Source organism: Hemitrygon akajei, chromosome 17 (assembly GCF_048418815.1).
Source record: "Hemitrygon akajei chromosome 17, sHemAka1.3, whole genome shotgun sequence".
NCBI lineage: Eukaryota > Metazoa > Chordata > Chondrichthyes > Myliobatiformes > Dasyatidae > Hemitrygon > Hemitrygon akajei.
This window is the reverse complement of record NC_133140.1, coordinates 65,024,367-65,044,302: the sequence shown is the minus strand read 5'-3', so window position 1 is coordinate 65,044,302 and position 19,936 is coordinate 65,024,367. Positions and strand designations below refer to the sequence as shown.

General features: G+C 38.6%; 1 protein-coding gene across 1 annotated transcript in view; it reads right to left on the bottom strand.

The window, feature by feature from the left end:
- plcg2 (phospholipase C, gamma 2) overlaps nucleotides 1–19,936 on the bottom strand; it is a 209,166-nt gene that overhangs the window by 45,049 nt on the left and 144,181 nt on the right. Inside the window, exons 5-13 of the mRNA XM_073070312.1 lie at nucleotides 18,365–18,449; nucleotides 16,106–16,189; nucleotides 14,392–14,435; nucleotides 11,075–11,147; nucleotides 10,178–10,279; nucleotides 5,344–5,462; nucleotides 4,445–4,530; nucleotides 3,751–3,871; nucleotides 1,541–1,709 (exon numbers count right to left, since the gene is read on the bottom strand). Of these exons, the coding sequence (XP_072926413.1) occupies nucleotides 1,541–1,709; nucleotides 3,751–3,871; nucleotides 4,445–4,530; nucleotides 5,344–5,462; nucleotides 10,178–10,279; nucleotides 11,075–11,147; nucleotides 14,392–14,435; nucleotides 16,106–16,189; nucleotides 18,365–18,449 (883 nt within the window). The remainder of the gene's footprint in view (nucleotides 1–1,540; nucleotides 1,710–3,750; nucleotides 3,872–4,444; nucleotides 4,531–5,343; nucleotides 5,463–10,177; nucleotides 10,280–11,074; nucleotides 11,148–14,391; nucleotides 14,436–16,105; nucleotides 16,190–18,364; nucleotides 18,450–19,936) is intronic.

Sequence of the window (19,936 nt, the reverse complement as noted above, 5' to 3'; positions counted from 1 at the left end):
AACATCCAGAGTGGCTTGGATTCTATTTGAGCCACAGTGTCACATGACTGATGGAGACAATTTGTTTTGGAACTAACCTGGATTACGGTTAGGATAGATTTACGCATCAAGGTATTATGATTTGTTATATTGCAGAACTACATTTAGAAACTACTTGATTTTATGTCTACATGTAGAATAATTTTAAAAAATTGAGCAAGGCCAGGATATTTTTTGGCTCTACAAACATATGTCTTTCCTCTCGTGTCCAACGTTTGATAATAGAACATTTAATAAAATTGTCAAAAGCCAAGTGGGATTTTGATTCAGAGCAGTCAAATATGTATTATAAAGTGTGATGTAAAACTTATAAAGCATTAGGATTTTATGGGAGTTTTCAGGCTGCAGTAAGCTCACGTACCAGGCCTGAATGAGCTTCACAATTGAACGATTATCTCAGTCTCAATTTCTTGCTTTTTCTGGAAAAAAAAATTTCAAATATTCATCTTATTCCCTCTTACATGATGACTGGCACACCCTTAATTGACCAGTGGGGTGAAGAATTTCTCAAATTTGCTTTGAGATTCATGTCTCTCTGATGGAAATGAGCATGTTATATGCTTTATATTCTGCTCCAAAAAACCTTTCCATCGTCTTCACTGGAATGAATCTGAGAAGGAGATACAACATGATACATTTAAAAATAAAAGTTGGAGGTTGAATATGAAGGTGCAATACAGGGTTAGTGGCAGGATTCTTGGCAGTTTGGAGGAGCAATGGGATCTTGCGGTCCACATCTATTGATCCCCCAAAATTAACGCAGATAGGTCTGTTAAGAAAGCAAATGTTTTATTGGCTTTGATTAGTCAGAAGATTGAGTTCAAGAGCTGTGAAATAAAGTTGCAGCTCTATAAAACCCTGGTTGGATCACAAGTGGAATATTGTGTTCAGTTCTGGACACCTCATTATCAGAAGGATGTGAAAGCTTTAGAGAGGGTGCAGAAGAGACTTAGTTGGATGCTGCCTGAACTAAAGGACGTGTCTTTTGGGGACAGATTGAGTGAGCTAGGGCTTTTTCTCTTTGGACCAAAGAAGGATGAGAGGTGACTTGCAAAGGTGTGCAACATGATGAGGCATAGTTCAAATAGATAGCCAGAGATTTTTTTCCCCCCAGGGTGGAAATAGCTAATGAATTAGAGGGCATAAATTTAAGGTGTTTGAACAGGGAGAATGTCAGAGGGTGCATGGAACATCCAGGTAGTGCCAAAGGCAGATACATTAGGGGCAATTAAGAAATTCTTAGCTAAGCACATAGGTGATAGAAAAATGGAGGGTTATGTAGGAGGGAAAGGTTAGATTGATCTCAGTGTAGGTTAAAACGTCTGCATATCATCATGGGTCAAAGTACCTGCATTGTGCTGTACTGTTCTATGCTCTATATTTGGTTCTAAATTTGTGAACTTCTTTCTGTGAAAATTTTCTTCTAAACTCTACTTAACAGTGCCTTTAATGCGTAAATTTAAGAATTTCGGAGACAGCAATCACATTATGACAGCCTCACCTTGATGATAATTTTGTTTGTAAGCTGGGCTGGTGACGGTAACTGCTCTGCGTTTGCCTCAATGGGTTTGGTTATAAGCATAGACCCAAAGGTGTCCTTGAACTTCGTGGCCATATGTCGCTGCTGCTCAATCGTGCAGTGCTCTTCGATTGAAAGGATGACTGGATACCTGAGGAACCCAGCGACAGTGTCAGTCAGCATTCAGTGCCCCGGGTAAATATTCTAACTGGAATCCGACAACTATAGTTATAGTAACAAAAATGCTCAGTAGCCAATAAAATCTGTTCCAGAAAAAAAACTGTCAGAACATCTAAGTAGGAAATGGGTGTGTAGCGGTTACTTGGAAACAAACCAAACCGCACTATGCATGGAAGTTAACACCGTACGACGCACTTCCAGAGCAACTGAGTTCTGAGTCAAAAAAAGTATATTCGATCCTTTATTACAAAACTAGCACTAATGAATGACCTTATAGCATTAAAAAACAATGAAGCAAAATCAGTGAGTTAAGAATAATTAACATTCAAATTAGCATAATTAAGCAAAGATCGTAAATAAGCGGTCAACAAGTACATATAACTCCCCGGCTGCCTCTAACAATTAAACTAACTAACTAAAACAAAGCGAGAATAAGTAACTATACTCTTTTACCTTTACTATGTGCCAACCCACGTGACAGATTACCCATAATAAACGCACAACATAAAGTACAATACAGACGGGCTGAAAGTAGATACATGGCTCCCACAGGCTGGTTCATTCAGCTAGGCATCTTCACATCAGAAGAACGTCCCCAATGTCTTATGAGGGAACTGCTTGAGTAGTCTCAGTGCATTTATAAAGAATTGGGGGGTAGGCTGCAACTGATGATGCCATTCAGACAGAATTGAAGGCAATGCTGTACCAGAGCCAAAGAGAATTTCATCCCGTACCTTGCTGCTTCATTGTGAACGTGCTGTTGGAAATGAATCCATTACCTGCGACTGAACTGCCACGTTAATGAGCACAAAGGTTATGCCAGAATTCATCCTTGGCTGGTTATCACTCAGATCTATTTTCAATCTCTGAGCTTCATTACGTTGCGTTAGATGTGATCAAACAGCACTTTTAACCTTATTAACCAGGGAGCATTTGTAGGCAACTGAATTAATTAAAAGGTAAGCAAACTCATGAAAACAACAGTAAAATAGCTTTTTTATTTTTTTAAAGAAAAACTTTCAAAAAAATATATTTAAAGCTTTGCAAAATATGCTGGATTATGGGGCAAAACAACTTTGCATAGTTTTATGTAAGTGGAACGGACTTGACATTACAGTCCTTCCCCAGGCCCAAACAGACTCAAAGGATTAAGCGATCTACCCTTATCAGAATCAGAATCAGACTTTAATCGCCAAGTACCTATGCACATACAAGGAATTTACTTCCGGCAGATGTTGTCTCTCTGCTCATAACAATAATAATGATAAATATAAATGAAAATATAGAGTATACATACAGGTAGTGCAATCCAAGTAATAGTTAGCTGAGAGTTAACCGGCAGTTAACTGTTCAGCAAAGTGACCGCAGTAGGGAAAAAACTTCTCCAGTGCCTATTAGTCTTAGTCTGGAGGGATCTGAAGCGCCTACCAGATGGAAGCAGATCAAACAGTCCGTGTGCAGGATGGGAGGAGTCCTTTATGATATACTATCTTCCTACCTATTAATACTAACCTTACCTCCAAATCAATGGTTGTGTGTCTTGACCTGATTCCAACACCCTGCTACTTCAGTGGAGTACTTGGAGTCATCACAGGACAACTAACACAGGTAACAAATACTGAGTTGCCAATGTGACCCATTTTCTAAAGGCAACTTTCTGAACACAAAGCTCATGTTCTAGAATTCAGCTGCTTCTAATCTAGAAACAGTTCAGGTTTCCAGCTAGCATTCCCAGTGGGAAACACACTGAAGAAGCACAAAATTATAAATAACAGAAATCAGAAACAGATATGATCTAGTGCTGGGTATATACTGAAACCCAGTCAGCAGCTATAAATACGAAAGATAATGCAAGCAATTAACATTTCACATTTAAAAATTTCAGCACCAGGATCTGTCCTCTGGTCCAGAGTTTACAGATTAATGAATGGAGATAGTACCTGGTGCAACAATAGCTCTGGCTAGCAGTGACAATAATGAGCAGTAAGCATAATAAGGTAGTTCAAACTTACTCTGATGAAACAAAGGCATGGCTTTTGATGGCATCGACAACGTCGTCGAACTTGATTTTGGATGTAAGTGTCCAACCATGATAAATAATGGGTTTGCCATCTGGTCCATCCCAACAATCCACTAAAACATTTAGAGTAAAAGGCATTATAAGTATTATGGATGGGGGAAAAAATCACAAAGTTTTCAAATGTTACAAAGAACAGGGCATTACGACCATACGATCATATGACATAGGAGCAGAATTAGGCTACTTGGCCCAACATGTCTACTCCAGTGTTAGATCATGGCTGATTTATTTTCGTGCTCAATCCTATTCTCCTGCCTTCTTCCATAACCTTTGATACCCTTACCAACCAAGAACCTATCAACCTCCGCCTTAAATATACCAGAAGATTTGGCCTCCACAGCTGCCTGTGACAATTAATTTCACAGATTCATGACTCCTTGGCTAAAGACATTCTTCCTCATCTCTGCTCTGAAGGATCACCCTTCTGTTCTGTGACTGTGCCCTCTGGTTCTCAACTTCCCCACCAATGGAAATAACCTTTCCAAATCCACTCTATCAGGGCCTTTCAATTTATTTCTAATCTGGAGCCAAGTATAGAAATGCTTCAAGAATTTAAGATAATGAGAATCACTATGGATCTAGACGAGGGACTTAGAGCATATATATATTCCATATATTTGTCTTACATTCAATACATCGACATCCCATCCGCAAGCATCTAGCATATGCCTCAGTAGATGAATCACTACGAAGCTGATCTCCTGTGAGGTATCTATGAAAAAAGTGGCAAAATATGAGTTTAGTAAGGAAAGTTATACTCATAAAAATTTAAATATTTATCAATATTGCTGTATTTACTAAAAAGGCAAGTAATTATTTTAAGTAATCAGATGGAATTTTATACAGCTTGAGCAGGAATACAGGGGATGCACATTTGAGGAGCAAATACCCTGGCACTGTACTGCACCACTTTGTAATTCAAAGTTATGTTTTCCACCTGAAAGATGGCTTGAATAGCTTTTCTAGTTTATGGCTGGAATTCATGTTGAGTTTTAAATGTTACTATGAAAATTGTTATCAGTTATGAAAAAGGACAAATACATGTCAGTGATATTCCCAGAGGAAAATTTTGAAAGCCTAAGTAGGAGTCATGTGATTGATGTGTGAAATATTTTTTTAAAAATCAAATATTTATTGGTCTTCCTTTGGTAGGATTGGTGACCACAGACATAACTTCTATGTTCATAATGTAAAGTCAATCTAATTCTGGAATTAAGATTCAGAAATTTTTAGAATCAACATAACACTAGCAACATAAATGTGATGATCTAAGGAAAGTTGGACTCCTATTGTCTAGGAGTCTGTGCACCTTATTTTATCCAAGTCTCTCAATCTTGTTTGAACATTTGGTCAAACTCTGGACCATGAGGTCAAAGGATATAGTGATCAATCAGCAAACCCATTCATATTTTCGGGTAGCAGGAACTGATCACCTTTTATTAAGAGGTGCAACATCACCTTAAAAAATATTAGTTGCTCTCTTACATACAAATCCTTCTGAAATGGACAAGAATAAACTTCTTACGTGTTATGTGAAGATGAGATCCAGTAATGTGACAATGGGTTATTCATATCCTGGATGCAGATGGAATCATTCTTGGTGTCCCAGATGGTATTTTCTTTTGAAAATAGATATGACAGAAACTGCAAATGCATAGAACAGACATTATGGAAATGTAATTTCTGTTGAGAATAAATATGAATTGATGAAGCATTCCACTGATTTACAGCCAACAGATGCATTATAGGTTTTAATTGTTAGTGTTCAATAACTAATCTTTTTTTTAAAACTGGGAAATTCTTGGGATTCCCCTGACACAATACGAAGGAGTTGTTTCCTGACAAATGGCTCGATGTGATTGTTGGTTCAAAGAAACACAGAGAATTTGCTATGATCATATTTTTTGTTTCTCTCACAAGCCTGCAGAAATTTGGACGGACAGTATTGATGCAGGAATTGGTATTTACGTGTAATGTTGGGATTACAGTGCGTGTCCTGATGGGTTGCATCATAACCTGGTAGGGAAACACTAATGCTTATGAATGGAAAAATCTTCACAAAGTGGGGGAATTCAGCCTCGCTCATCTCAGGGCAAAAACCCTTTCTACCATTGAGCACAGCTGTAAGAAGCACTGCCAAAAAACAAACAGCATCTCTCACCAGCCAGGCTATGCTCCCTTTTTGCTGCTGCCAAAGGGAAGGAGGTACAGGCGCTTCAGGTCCAACATCACCAAGTTCAGGAACTGTTATTACCCTTCAACCATCAGGCTCTTAACTCACCTCAATTATTCCACAGCTTTCAAGGACTCATGTTCTCAGTTATTCATTTAAATATTTATATATTCCCCCCTCCCCCAGCACACACACTTTTTCTTTTGCTTTGTATTTGCACAGATTGTCTTCTTTTGTACACTGGCTGCTTATCAGTCTGTTCCTGTGCAGTTTTTCATTGATTCTTTTGTATTTCTTTGTTCTACCGTGAATGTTTGCAAGAAAATGAATCGCCAGAAAGCAAACAGTGACATGTACATAATTTGATAAAAAATTAGCTTTGAACTTTGAATACAGAATTTTAAATAGCTTTATTGTCGCCAAACAATTGATACTAGAGCGTACAATCATCACTGCGATATTTGATTCTGTGCTTTGCGCTCCCTGGAGTACAAATTGATAGTAAATATAATAAAAATTCAAATTATAAATCATAAATAGTAAACAGAAAAGGGAAAGTAACGTAGTGCAAAAAAACTGAGAGACAGGTCCGGATATTTGGAAGGTACGGCCCAGATCCGGGTCAGGATCCGTTCAGCAGTCTTATCACAGTTGGAAAGAAGTTGTTCCCAAATCTGGCCGTACAAATCTTCATGCTCCTGAACCTTCTCCCGGAGGGAAGAGGGACAAAAAGTGTGTTGGCTGGGTGGGTCGTGTCCTTGATTATCCTGACAGCACTGCTCCGACAGCGTGCGGTGTAAAGTGAGTCCAAGGATGGAAGATTGGTTTGTGTGATGTGCTGGGCTATGTTCACGATCTTCTGCAGCTTCTTCCGGTCTTGGACAGGACAACTTCCATACCAGGTTGTGATGCACCCTGGAAGAATGCTTCCTACGGTGCACCTATAAAAATTAATGAGGGTTTTAGGGGACAGGTCAAATTTCTTCAGCTTTCTCAGGAAGTAAAGGCGCTGGTGGGCCTTCTTGCCAGTGGACTCTGCTTGGTTAGACCAAGTCAGGTCATTTGTGATATTCACCCTGAGGAACTTAAAGCTTTTGACCTGTTCCACCTGTGCACCACCGATGTAGATGGGGTCATGCGGTTCACTACTCCTTCTGAAGTCAACAACCAATTCCTTCGTCTTGCTGACGTTGAGGGATAGGTTATTGTCTTCGCACCATGCCACCAGATTCTTAATTTCCTCTCTGTACTCAAACTCAACATTACTCGAGATACAGCCTACAATTGTGGCGTTATCAGCAAACTTATATATTGAGTTCGATGGGAACTTGGCTACACAATCATGGGTGTACAGTGAGTACAGCAGGGGGCTGAGTACACAGCCTTGTGGGGCACCGGTGCTCAGAGTGATTGTAGAGGAGAGCTTGTCCCCTATTTTTACAGTCTGGATCCTGTCTGTGAGGAAGTTGAAGATCCAGCCGCAGATCTGAGTGCTAAGACCCAGGTCCGGAGCTAATTGCAATAATTATTTTAATTAAAACAGTTAATTTAATAGTTATACCCGTAGGATTTTGAGTTTGTTTTCCTTCCATTGGCTTAATTGCACTCTCTGCTGTAACACTGCACAGTTACCATCTGAGGAATTGACCTGGTCAGTTCCTGGTCCACAGCTTCACTTTGATTAAGCGCTGGTAATCTAGAGGTTTTTGTGTTGTTCACTTTGATTATCCTTCTTTTACTGCCCTGTGTCTCCACCTGCTGGGCACAGCAAGATCAGCAAATATAATGCAAGGAAAATGTGAATATGTCTTGGGCAATTTCTGTATCAATTGATACCTCCCTCCCCTGTAACTTTTTAAACGTGATCTGCATCCTACACTTCACCAGCTATCCTAAAAAAAAACAAAGAGATTCCATGGGAGTTGAAGTATTTATATTTCTGCGAACATAACAAAATATCAAAACAGCAAATATCAGGAGAATAAATCTAACTTACTAGTTCAGAATCAGAATAAAAATCAGAATCAGGTTCATTATCACGGACATTTTGTTGTGAAATTTCGTTGATTTGTGGCAGCAATACAATGCGGTACAAAAAATACTCCAAGTGACAAGAAGAAATATCTAGAAAAATAAGTAGTGCAAAAAAGAGCAAAATAGTAAAGCTATATTCATGGGTTTGTGGACATTTCCTTGGAACAAGAATTTGATGTTGGCTTGGTCAATCAGCCCACTTTCTGTTAGAATCTGTCTGGTAACTTAAACATAAATTTCCTGATATTTGCCTTCCAATGTATAAAAAGATTTGCTTTGATTTTGATTACAATAAATACAATATTAAATTTCTGTGTGTTGTTTAAATTATCACCATGTAAGGTTTTTTCTGACAGACCAAATATGTTGTTGATTATGGAAATAAAAATTATAAAAGGCTTCCTGCTTACCACACTTGTACTGAAATATCCCACAGGTTGAAACCCATTAAATGCTGCAAATGCCCTTCTCTGGAACTTTGCAAGAGCTGAAACTTCTTTATGTTGATACTCCCCACTGCTGAACCGACTCTAGAGTGGAAACTGTTGCCAAAACTGAAACGGCCTGTGGTAAGATTCCTACAGCGATGTGACACTGTTTTACTGCAACTGTATGCACTTTGGTTTCAGAGCTGACACAGAGTCAGGTAAATATTGTAGATTATTGATAAAGGATCACTGCTGAAGGTGACATTAGAAATAAGTTAAATTGGTCCTACAAAAGGTACAATTCACATTTCTTCACTGGTAACATACCACTTTTCAAAGTTCAAAACTTCGATGTACAAAATAAATTTATCATCCAAGTATGTATATGTCACCATGTATTACCTACCCTGAGATTTGTTTTCTTCGAAGCATTCACAGTAGAACAAAGAATTACAATAGAATCAATGAAAAACTACAAAGACTGACAAACAATCAATGTTTAAAGGAAGTGCAAATAAACAGATAATAAAATCTTTCGCCATCCTTAACAGTTGAAAGGAGAAAACCATGGGTTGGTGAATGTGGAAGGGAAAAACCCAGCCAGTTTCTACATACTTCATTCATTACAATGCTGGTATACTTTGGAGGTAGTTACAAACAATCTGCTGGAGGAATTCAATGGGCCGAGCGGCATCTGTGGGAAGAAAGGAATTGTTGATCTTTTTGATGGAAACCCTACATCAGGACCAGATCATGATCAGGGAGGAAGCTGATTAGCTATACAATGCTTTGAACATCCTGGGGCACAAAGGGTGCAGAGACAATGCAAGATATTTTTCAATTCGGCATATCCGGAGCAAATAATTGTCAACATCAAAATAAAGTGCGACAAGTCTGAAATAAAACAGAAAATACTGGAAAAACTCAGTAAGTGAGGCAGCTTTGTGGAATGTTAATGCTGCTTCCCTCTTCACGGAAGCTGCCTGACTTGTTAAGTGTTGTGCTGTATGATTCTACACATAATTGGCAGAATTGGTAATTTTCCACTAACATCATCGGCCCTCAGCAAGAACTCCCTTGACCAAATGCAACTGGCAGTTTTCAGAGTAGATGTGGAAAGGCTGTTTCCCTTGATGGGTGAGTCCAGGACAAGAGGTCACAGTCTTAGAATTAAAGGGTACCCATTTAAAACAGAGATGAGGAGAAATTTTTTTAGCCAGGGGGTCGTGGAATTACGGAATTCGTTGCCACATACAGCTGTGGAGGCCCAATCATTGAGGGTGTTTAAGGAGGAGATTGATAGGTAACTAATTAGTCAGTGTATCAAGGGATATGGGGAAAAAGCCGGAAATTGGGACTAGATGGGAGAATAGTTTAGTTCATGGTGGAGTGGCAGAGCAGACTCGATGGGCCGAATGGCCTACTTCTGCTCCTTTGTCTTGTGATCTTGTGATTGGCTGGAGCATTTAATGGGTGGCAAGGGTCAGAAAGGAATAGCAGAGTGAAAGCTGTGTGCTGCTACAAGATCAGTTGCAAGGAACTTTGAGGATAGTACAAGCCATTTTTCAAAGATGAGAAGGTAATGCAGTTAAGCAAGGAGGACATTAACTTCTTGTTCAGCAGACAGGACGTGATTAAAATGAGCAGATTGATTTGTGTAAATGGATTGGAGTTGTTAATCACATATACTTAAATCTACAAAACTATTGTAAAAGGTTATATACCTCATTTACATAGAAGAAGGGCTCGTTTGTTTCTCTGTAAGTGTCATAAATACAACTAGTCATCAGCTCTCGAACTTTTTTAACGTCACTGGCCCATAATTCCTGCAGAGTGGAAAAGATGCACATGAGATTTAAGTCCTATTAGCTGTTCATTGTTACATGAAAATAGGATTTTCCAAACTCAGCATTAAATTTCATCTTTGTAAGTATTTACAATCTTTGTAAATCTTCAGTTGCTTAGGGAGCAAGACACTAGTGTCAAGCTTACACATTCATAGAATGAAAAATCACTTGAAGGATATTGGCTTCGAGGTCAACGCATCCAGTCTTAATGACCACCAATGGGTTAAGCAAGGAGGTGTAAGTAGCTAGTGCCATGCCCTCACGTTTCCTGAGTTTGATCCTGGAATATTTCACACAGCTCTACAGAAATATCTTTGGAACAAACAAATCTTCCTCTGTTTAAGGAGTAGCCACCAGTAATATCTTGAAGAGCTGCTCATAAGGTCATTTAGCAGTCGCTCTATTGGTGCACAGGAATGACACCACGGGTAGGATGGGGTCTAATCTACATGACTAGATACTGAACTAAGGCTTTTGCTTCTTCAGGGCCACAAATTCCACAGTAGCTCAGGGCTCATGTCAAATGTTCATCTGAAGTCATCTGAACTTTAGTGGAAGCACTTTGGAAGTAGACTGGAATCGTTGTACCACTAGTAGATTTACCTGTTGACTTCACTGTATTGACAATTGTTAATATTCATATGAGCACTTGGCCTTGAATACATTAACCTAATTTACAATTTGTTCATAACTTTAAGTCAGACCCAATTTTTTTTCAAGGCAAGTTTGATCCTTTCTTGGGATTCTTCCCAAAAGAGATGATTCTCTTATTACCTTCTGTTCATGGATCAGGAAGCGTTGGAAGTCATGAAGGTACAAAGCTGAAGCTTTGAGTTTATCTGTTCTTCTGCAGGTAGAAAGCAAAGTTAGAAGTCAGACAAACCAAGCCGATTAAAAGTATTTGTGACACGTGATGGGCACAACACTAAATTCCAATAGACCCCAACATTATTTGGTGAATGGGGACTGTGCTCTTTCATTATTGGGATGTAACACCCCTCCCAGGGACATGCACACAAGTTTTAGTCTGATGCTGTAATGCCACACCGTCAGAGGTGGTATCATCTGAATGAAACATCAAATTGAGAAGCCATCTGATCTCTCAAGTGGCTATATGAAACCCTGGACTCTATTCAAACAACAGTAGACCAAATCCTCCAGGTATCCTGATGAACATTTGATGTTGCAAACAGATCTCATATAGCACTAAACATTTTTCAATCTCGTATGCAAACTGATCAGAATATTCCCTACAAATTAAAAGGAACTGTGCATCAAAAGTGCTTAAAGTGGCTGCAGAGTGGTTTGTGGTGCCTTCAGATGTAAAAGCTTAATGTAATTAATTGCAGGACACTTTCCTGAAGGTGTTAAAATAAAAAGTAGATAACTTTAATGATTGGCAGAAGAAAAAAGAGCAACTGGAGTCACCAGTGAAATTCTGGGAGATGAGGGTAGAAAGATGTCCATGATCGGTTATGGGCTCTCTGTTTCTTCTAGCATGTCCTGAACCGGGAGACTAAGCTACAAGGTTGACTTCACAAATGAGAATGAAAATGTTCTAAGTTATAAGAAGAAAACAAAAATTTAAAATCTCTAAACACAGGGAGATAAAATTGAGCAGGTCACCGGTGGATGAAATGGAGGAATGCTGTGTTCATTGATTGAAACTTAGGTTCATTGGAAGTTGGGATTGCCCTCATCAAGCAGATAAGATAAAAACTTTAATTCATAACCTGATAGGATAGTGGGTTTGTAATTTTATTATTTGCATTGATTATTTAACTCAGATTAAACACTTCTAAAGTTTATACTATTGGTATAAAGACCCTATGATCTCATACACTCAAATGTACAGCAGGAGTCCATGATGTCTCCCAGAATAATCCCATCATTCCCATCCTCCCATTTATTCTCCAGCAACCTATTCTCTTAGATATGCCCATTAACAAAGCTGGGCAGTTAAGCAGCCAGCATATGTTTGGGATGTGGGAGAAAATCAAAGGGAAATGTATAAAGTCACAAGTAGAATGCCCAATTTCAATTTAAACACAACATAGGGTCAGGATCCAACATGCACCTTTAGAGCTACAGTCCTTGGACAAAGTATTCATCCCCCTTGGAAGTTCTCATGCTTTATTGTTTTACAACATTGAATCACAGCGGATTTAATTTGGCTTTTTTGAGACTGATCAACACAAAAAGACTTTTGTGTCAAAGAGAAAACATGTCGACAAAGTGATCTAAATTAATTACAAATATAGAACATAAAATAATTGATTGCATAAGTATTCACCACTTTTAATATGACAAACAAAATCATCACTGGTGCAGACAATTGGTCTTAGAAGTCACATAATTAGTTAAATGGAGACCTGTGTGCAGAGAAGGTGTTTCATTTGATTGTAGTCAAAATACACCAGGAAAGTATACACCAGGAATGTCCAACTGCTAGTGGGTCAGATTCCCAGCAAAAATTACACCACGAGGACGAGAATCACTCCAAGCAACTCCGCAAAAAAGTTATTGAAAAGCACAAGTCAGGAGATGGATACAAGAATATTTCCAAGTCACTGAATATCCCTTGGTGTACTGTGAAGTCAATTATCAAGAAATGGAAAGAATACGGCACAGCAGTAAATCTGCAGACTGTCCTCAAAAACTGAAAGACCATGCAAAGAAGGAGACAAGTGAGGGAGGCCACCAAGTGATCTATGACAACTCTGGGGGAGTTATAAGTTTCAGTGGCTGAGCTGGGAGGAACTGCACATACAACAACTGTTGCCCAGGTGCTTCACCAGTCGCAGCTTTATGGGAGAGTGGCAAAGAGAAAGCCACTGTTGAAAAGAATTCACATGAAATCTTGGCTGGAGTTTGTCCGAAGGCATGTGGGAGACTCTGATGTCAGCTGGAAGAAGGTTCTATGCTCAGATGAAACCAAAATTGAGCTCCTTGGCCATCAGACAAAACACTGCACGTCATCAAGAACACACCATCCCTACCATGAAGCAGGGTGGTGGCTTGTGATGGGAGAGTGTGAATGCTTCACTGCAGCAGGCCCTGGAAGGCCTGTGAAGGTAGAGTGGAATGAATGCAGCAAAATAGTCAATAGACAATAGGTGCAGGGGTAGGCCATTCAGCCCTTTGAGCCAGCACCACCATTCAATGTGATCATAGCTGATCATCCACAATCAGTACCCCGTCCCTGCCCTCTCCCCATATCCCTTGACTCTGCTATCTTTAAGAGCCCTATCTAACTCTCCCTTGAAAGCATCCAGAGAATTCACCTCCACTGCCTTCTGAGGCAGACCATTCCATAGATCCACAACTCTCTGGGTGAAAGTTTTTCCTCAACTCTGTTCTAAATGGCCTACCCCTTATTCTTAAACTGTGGCCTCTGGTTCTGGACTCCCCCAACATCGGGAACATGTTGGGAAATACAGGGAAATTCTAGAGGAAAGCCTGATGCAGTCTGCAAGAGAACTCTGACTTGGGAGAATATTTGTTTTCCAGCAAGACAACGGCCACATGCATAAATGGTTTTAAAACAACAAAGTTAATGTCCTGGAGTGGCCAAGTCAGAGTTCAGACCTCAATCCAATTGAGAATTTGTGGCTGGACTTGAATCTGACAGTGCTTGAGTAGTTTTATAAAGGAGAATGGGGAAAAATCGCAGTGTCCAGATGTTTAAAGCTGATATAGAGACTTATCCACTCAGGCTGAAGGCTGTAATTACTACCAATGGTGCATCTACTAAATACTGTCTTGAAGGGAGTGAATACTTATGCAATCAATTACTTTGTGTTTTAAATTTGTAATTAAGTTAGTTAACTGTGTAGAGATCTGTTTTCACTTTGACATGAGTCTTCTTGTGTTGATCAGTATCACAAAAAGCCAAACTGAATCCACTGTGATTCAATGCTGTTAAAAAAAAACATGAAAACTTTCAAGAGGAGGGGGTGAATACTTTCTATAGGCACTGTGTGAGGCAGCAGCGCTACCTGCTGCTCCACTGTGCTGTCCACAAACATTTAGCACTATAGTGATGGAAAAATTACTATTTCCCCAAACAGACAAAGAAAAAATCTGCTTACCCAAGAATAAATACAGATCCCTCCACTTTAAACATTTCAAGAATCTAGAAGAGAGATACTTTTGAGTAATGCTTTTTAATTTTAATATTTATTTTAAACAACTGTGAGGCAACCATGAAATATGTCTATATGAACACCAATCCAAAATTACAGGATAGATTTTCTTTTTAACCAGTTAGTGCAATTCTGCAATTCATTCGCCCAAATAAAATCTGAAAATGACTACAATGTTATAAAATAGACACCTGACCTTAAATTGTGAGCCTTGATTTTAAATCTAATTGGGGGGCCATAACTTGAAATGGAATGGAGGCCAAGTAGTAATATGCCAAGCTCTAATGATCTATTTCTAGTGCAGAGAATATTGGGAAGTCATACAGTAGGCTTAAGAGTAGTCTACGTTTTAGAATTGGGTGTCGGACCATCCTGGAAGATCTACACAATCAAGGGCAAGGATAATAAAGTACAGGTAATAGTGAAGGTATGGAAGCCCAAGTCGTTCTTAAACTATTCCTGCTTCCACTAATCCTGCATGGAAAATTAAAGGAGTAATTTTGGAGTTATTTTATTGGAACTGCTTGCACTTCCTGGCATAAATCTGGCAGTTTAGTAGAACCTGATGTCTGATTCTGACATTGTAAAGGACTTGCTTGAAGTGGGAAGCCTTTTCATCTGCCCAGCACAGCTGGAGAGAATTGCAGACGGTTACTGCCACTCAGTGTAGCAATATTTCACTCACTCTGTTTCTGGCTCTTTGGAACTGACTCAAAAATCAGGTTTGATTATGTGGTCTCTCTCCGTCTCTCTCCCTCTCTTGTGCAACTGATAGTGACTCCAATGCCATCTCTATAGATTAGAGATCTGGAGGCCACAGAGACTGGAAAGAGATTGCTACATTTAACATTGAAGAGAGCTGAAGTATTTAAAATAAAACATTAAAAAGGCAGGGATGTCAAATCAAATATTTGAGTAATGATGGGATTGTATTAAGGTTCATTAAGTTTAGATATTTAATCATTGATTAAAGATTTTATTTAGAGATACAGCATGGTAACAGGGCCTTCCAGCACAATCAGCCCACATCACACAATTACACCCATGTGGCCAATTAACCCACTAACTGTTACAGCTTTAGAATGTGGGAGGAAACCGGGGAGAACTCATGTAATCACAAGGAGAACATACAAACAGTAATGAAATTGAACCCGAGTCACTGGCGCCATAATAGCATTATGCTAATTGCTGTGATATAGATGGGGACTAAATGAGCTTTGGGGTACCCACTGATCTTTAACTGAACACCATAATATGATAACTGAAACTGTTGACATGACTATGAATGATCAATAAGGGGATCCCACTGAATTTAGTTTAAGACGGTTTTTGAAGCTTAAAAGCCACTTCACTAATTCTTTATATTTTCCACCACAGAAAAAAGAGTTTTATAATCAATAGTAATAGCAACCTGTGAACAAAGTCTGGTCATACATACAAATCATCCTTCACTTTCTCTGTAACTGTAACATCACACCTTGCATTTTGTTTTAATTCTCTTTTGTACTATCTCAATGTAATTATGTTTGACATAATCTCTCTGGGTGGCGTGCAAACAAAAGTTTTTCACTGTATCTCAGTGCATTTGACAATAATAAACAATTTATCATTGCCAGTTAAATATCGTGATACGTGAATTACATTGCCGTGATTTACTTACCATCTTCTGGCTTTCAAACATTAGATTATTGTAGAAGTGGTGAAAGTGTTCAAAGCTAAGATCATCTTTAGAATTCCCCATGTCCTGAAAGCATTGACAGTGGTTATTTTGGATAAAATAATGAACATCGACTTTCCTTAATGAAGAACCTTCAATACCTGGCACAAGAATGATGCTGTTCCATAACCCATGGAGCCTGCCTTAAAACCAGTATAACTGCGACACTGTTGTGTGCAGACCGGCACAAAACGACAGAAAATGAAATAACAGCCCGGATATAACTCTCGTCATTCTGAACATGAACAATGGCAAAGCATTTTGTTAAGATGAAACCAGTTCTGTCATGCCCTACTTTTCTTCAATAATAATGGACGAGAGAATTGCAACAGCTGATGTTCTTTCACCAGCATCGTGTGCTCAGAGTTTAGAGAACATAATGGGGAAATAGATAAATAAAGTCCACTTTACTTTGAAAGCAGTGAAAATTACCAAAAATGAACAGTAAATTTGACATGGAACAAATATTATTTCTGACTTGTAAAATGACATACATACTATTGAGCCTGGGTTATTAAAGAAAATCAGTTTCCAAAGTTATTAATCACTAATAGACAATTCATTACAATAAAAATATTATGCCTTGATATACCAATCCAAAGAGTGTAAATAAAATGTCTATCTTATCATGTATTTTTAAACCGGTGCTGGATAGTTTAGTCATGGGAAGATCCATAAATGTCACTACTTTACAACAGTCCTGGCACTCTTGGAGTAAGCTTCTCCACTTCTTGAACTGTTAACTATAGTTGTATTAATCCATCAATGAAATCCTTACTCTTATGTTATTGTGGTAATTGAAACATCTGCAAAAGTGCTGAATCACAAGTCATTTTGGCTGACATCCACACTAGAAAATATACCTGAATTATTATCCAAAAATTATGTTCTATTGCTCTAAGCACAATATCTTATCATTGCCCCAGCATTTGCACTTCGTATTCAGTGGCTGACACACAGCACAGAGGAGTGGGCCCAGGATCTGCAAAAGACACAGCAAATACATAACAGACACCTATGGCTGTCCTCTCCACGTTCCTTCACTTAAGGACATGGACATCCTTCATCAGCACAGCAAGAACTGTGAACTTCATGAGCACAGGAGCCTCAGTGCTCTAAAACTTTGAGAATCCTTCTCACTGTGGAATGACTGACTTGCACTCTTCCAGACATACAATGACAGTGGCCACATGGAAATCGTAAACTCTGCATGCTAGGGATATGTGTAGAAATATATTTTACCAAGTATACCATAGTATAGAAAGCTAGTTTTTATTGTTAAGATGAAATAATGCAATGCCCAAGGTAGTGATTAAAAGTGATTCGGTTGTTCCTCTAACATAGCACCACATAGCATCTAGTTTACCTCACTGAAATGTTTATTTTTAAAAATCCGGGTTATCATTTGCACAGATCTAGTTCCTGCAAACAGAGATGATTTCTATCTCCCAGGTAGCTGCAATGTGGATGCACTATGCTAAAGTTATGTTTCAGGTAAATACATAACTTGCAAGATGCTTGTGGGCTGGAAATGTTGTGCAGTATGAGACTTCTGTGTAGCCTGTATCTGCTTTCAATTCTCTGATCTTTGTGCTAATTTTGAACTGCTACAATTATGCACCATTTTTACCTGCACATCATTAACGGTAATCTATTGTTTTTTTTTTAAACACACCAAAGATGAAAAACAACTGAACTATTCAAGTGCAATCTAGTAGATGACAATATTACCAGGATCAGTAATGTCCTAAATAGGCTAAATGGAATGTCTGCAACTTGAGATGTTAGTGTAACAAACACGCACAATGCAGGAGGAAGTCAGCAGATCAGGTAGCGTCTATGAAGAGGAATAAATAGTCAATGTTCTGGGCCAAGACCCTTCATCAGGATGTTAATTCTGTCTTTCTGTCTTAACATGAGATCTATTGAGTAATTCCAGCATTTTCTAACTTTGGGCTGAGGCTTAAAAGCAGAAAAAGTACAAAATTTCTCACTTGACTCTTGTTAGAAGCTATTGGGGAAATCTAAACCTTCAATGCAATTTTTCCTGGAATATGCACCCTCAGCAACGAATGCCAGGCAAAACCCAACACAGAAATGAAAACTAAGTTTAAGAATTTTTAACAAACACATAAAGAAGGAATAAACAAAACATAGCAACTTCAGAAACAGTAACTGGCAAAAAATGTAAAGGATAAATACCCCCATCTTGTCCTTAAGGAACTTCACATTTGGTACTTTGAAATTCACTTGAGGTAGCATTATCTTCAGCTCCTTGAAGGAGATGCTGAAAAAATGTAAGAAGTTAGTTGTTTTAATCATATGGGAAAGAAGCCAAATATAGAAATGTAAATTCACAAATCACGCACTCCAAGTCATATGTGAAGGAAGCATGGGTGAGACACTAAGGTCACAATGCTTTCACTATAAGTCTTCACCAGAGAGTGAGAGCTGGGAATTTAGTCCATAAAGTAGGAGACATATCCATTGCAGTGGATATTCACTGTCTAGGGACAAAAAGGAGCCTTGTTTTTTGCCAATCTCAGCTTTCTATATACAGAAGTTGACACTTGTAAAGATCAAAGGGCTGTTTCTGAATAAGTTAAACTTCCAACTAATACTCTTTGCTTAGCTTCTAGTCATAAGCGGGAGCCAGTCTTCAGTTTGTAATTTGGAATTCTTTTATTAGACAGAAATCTTCTGTGAGTTCTAAATGTGTTTTAAGAATGTTGCTTCAATTTAAACATGTATCACTGAAAGTAAATTGTGCTTAAACTGAAATTACGTTCCCCTTGGTAGGGAGGGGGGCCCACTGTTCAAATAGTGAGTATGGGCAGCTAAACTCCTCATGAAGGATATACAGGGAAGTGAACTCGTCTTTGAGGTTGGGTAGTTGCAGTATAACCTCCCTTTAGTGGGAGTACCTGCGGCTATTTATATCAGATACAGCTTGAAGATTTTGTTTGAGCTTATAACCTCACAGTCAGCAAACCCAATACCATCACACCATCAGTATGCACAGGCTAAGGCTAAAGCAGTTTTTTAGCGAGCAAGTTGAACAGATTAATTCTATCCTTGCATTTCAGAATGAGGATTTTTTTTTATAAGAAGCTATTGAAAAGAAATTGAATTGAGAACATATTGGAGCATTTAACAGTGATGTATTGCTATTCCATCTGGGATGGCATTTCAACTAAATCTTGTTATTCCAAAGACAAGGCCCAGAAGGCCAGTTGTCTTTTTCTGATATACTGTCACTCCCTCCTTCTTTCACTGCAAGTAAGAAATGATCCCAAAATGGTGGAAGCTTTCTTCCACAGCTGAAAATCAGTGTGTGTGAAAACCTGCAATATCAATTCATCTCAAAAGGATCGTAAATATTTCACTTAAAATTGTAAAATGGCACAGCTTTCTGCCTAAAGCAACAGAGCAAACTGTATTTTAAAGGCAGACTGTGCCTGCATTTCAGTGGAGAACTGAACCTATGATATTTTTCTAAATTGAAAAATATCTCCACTTGAAAATATTTGGAATGAACTCCAGTTTAGGTGAAATAAGTTACTAGCAAACAAGCTTGGGTTATTCCTTTCGCCCACTCAAAACTAAGCTTCTAACTAAACCACTAGTATGGCAATTCCTGAGTGAGTAAAGATATGGAATGTTGAGAGTAAAATCTAATCCAAAACAAATTTTAAAATACAAAGCAAGGTGAAATTAGTTGCACATGACACACAGCAATAAGGATCTAAGTTTCACTACTACACTAAAACTCAG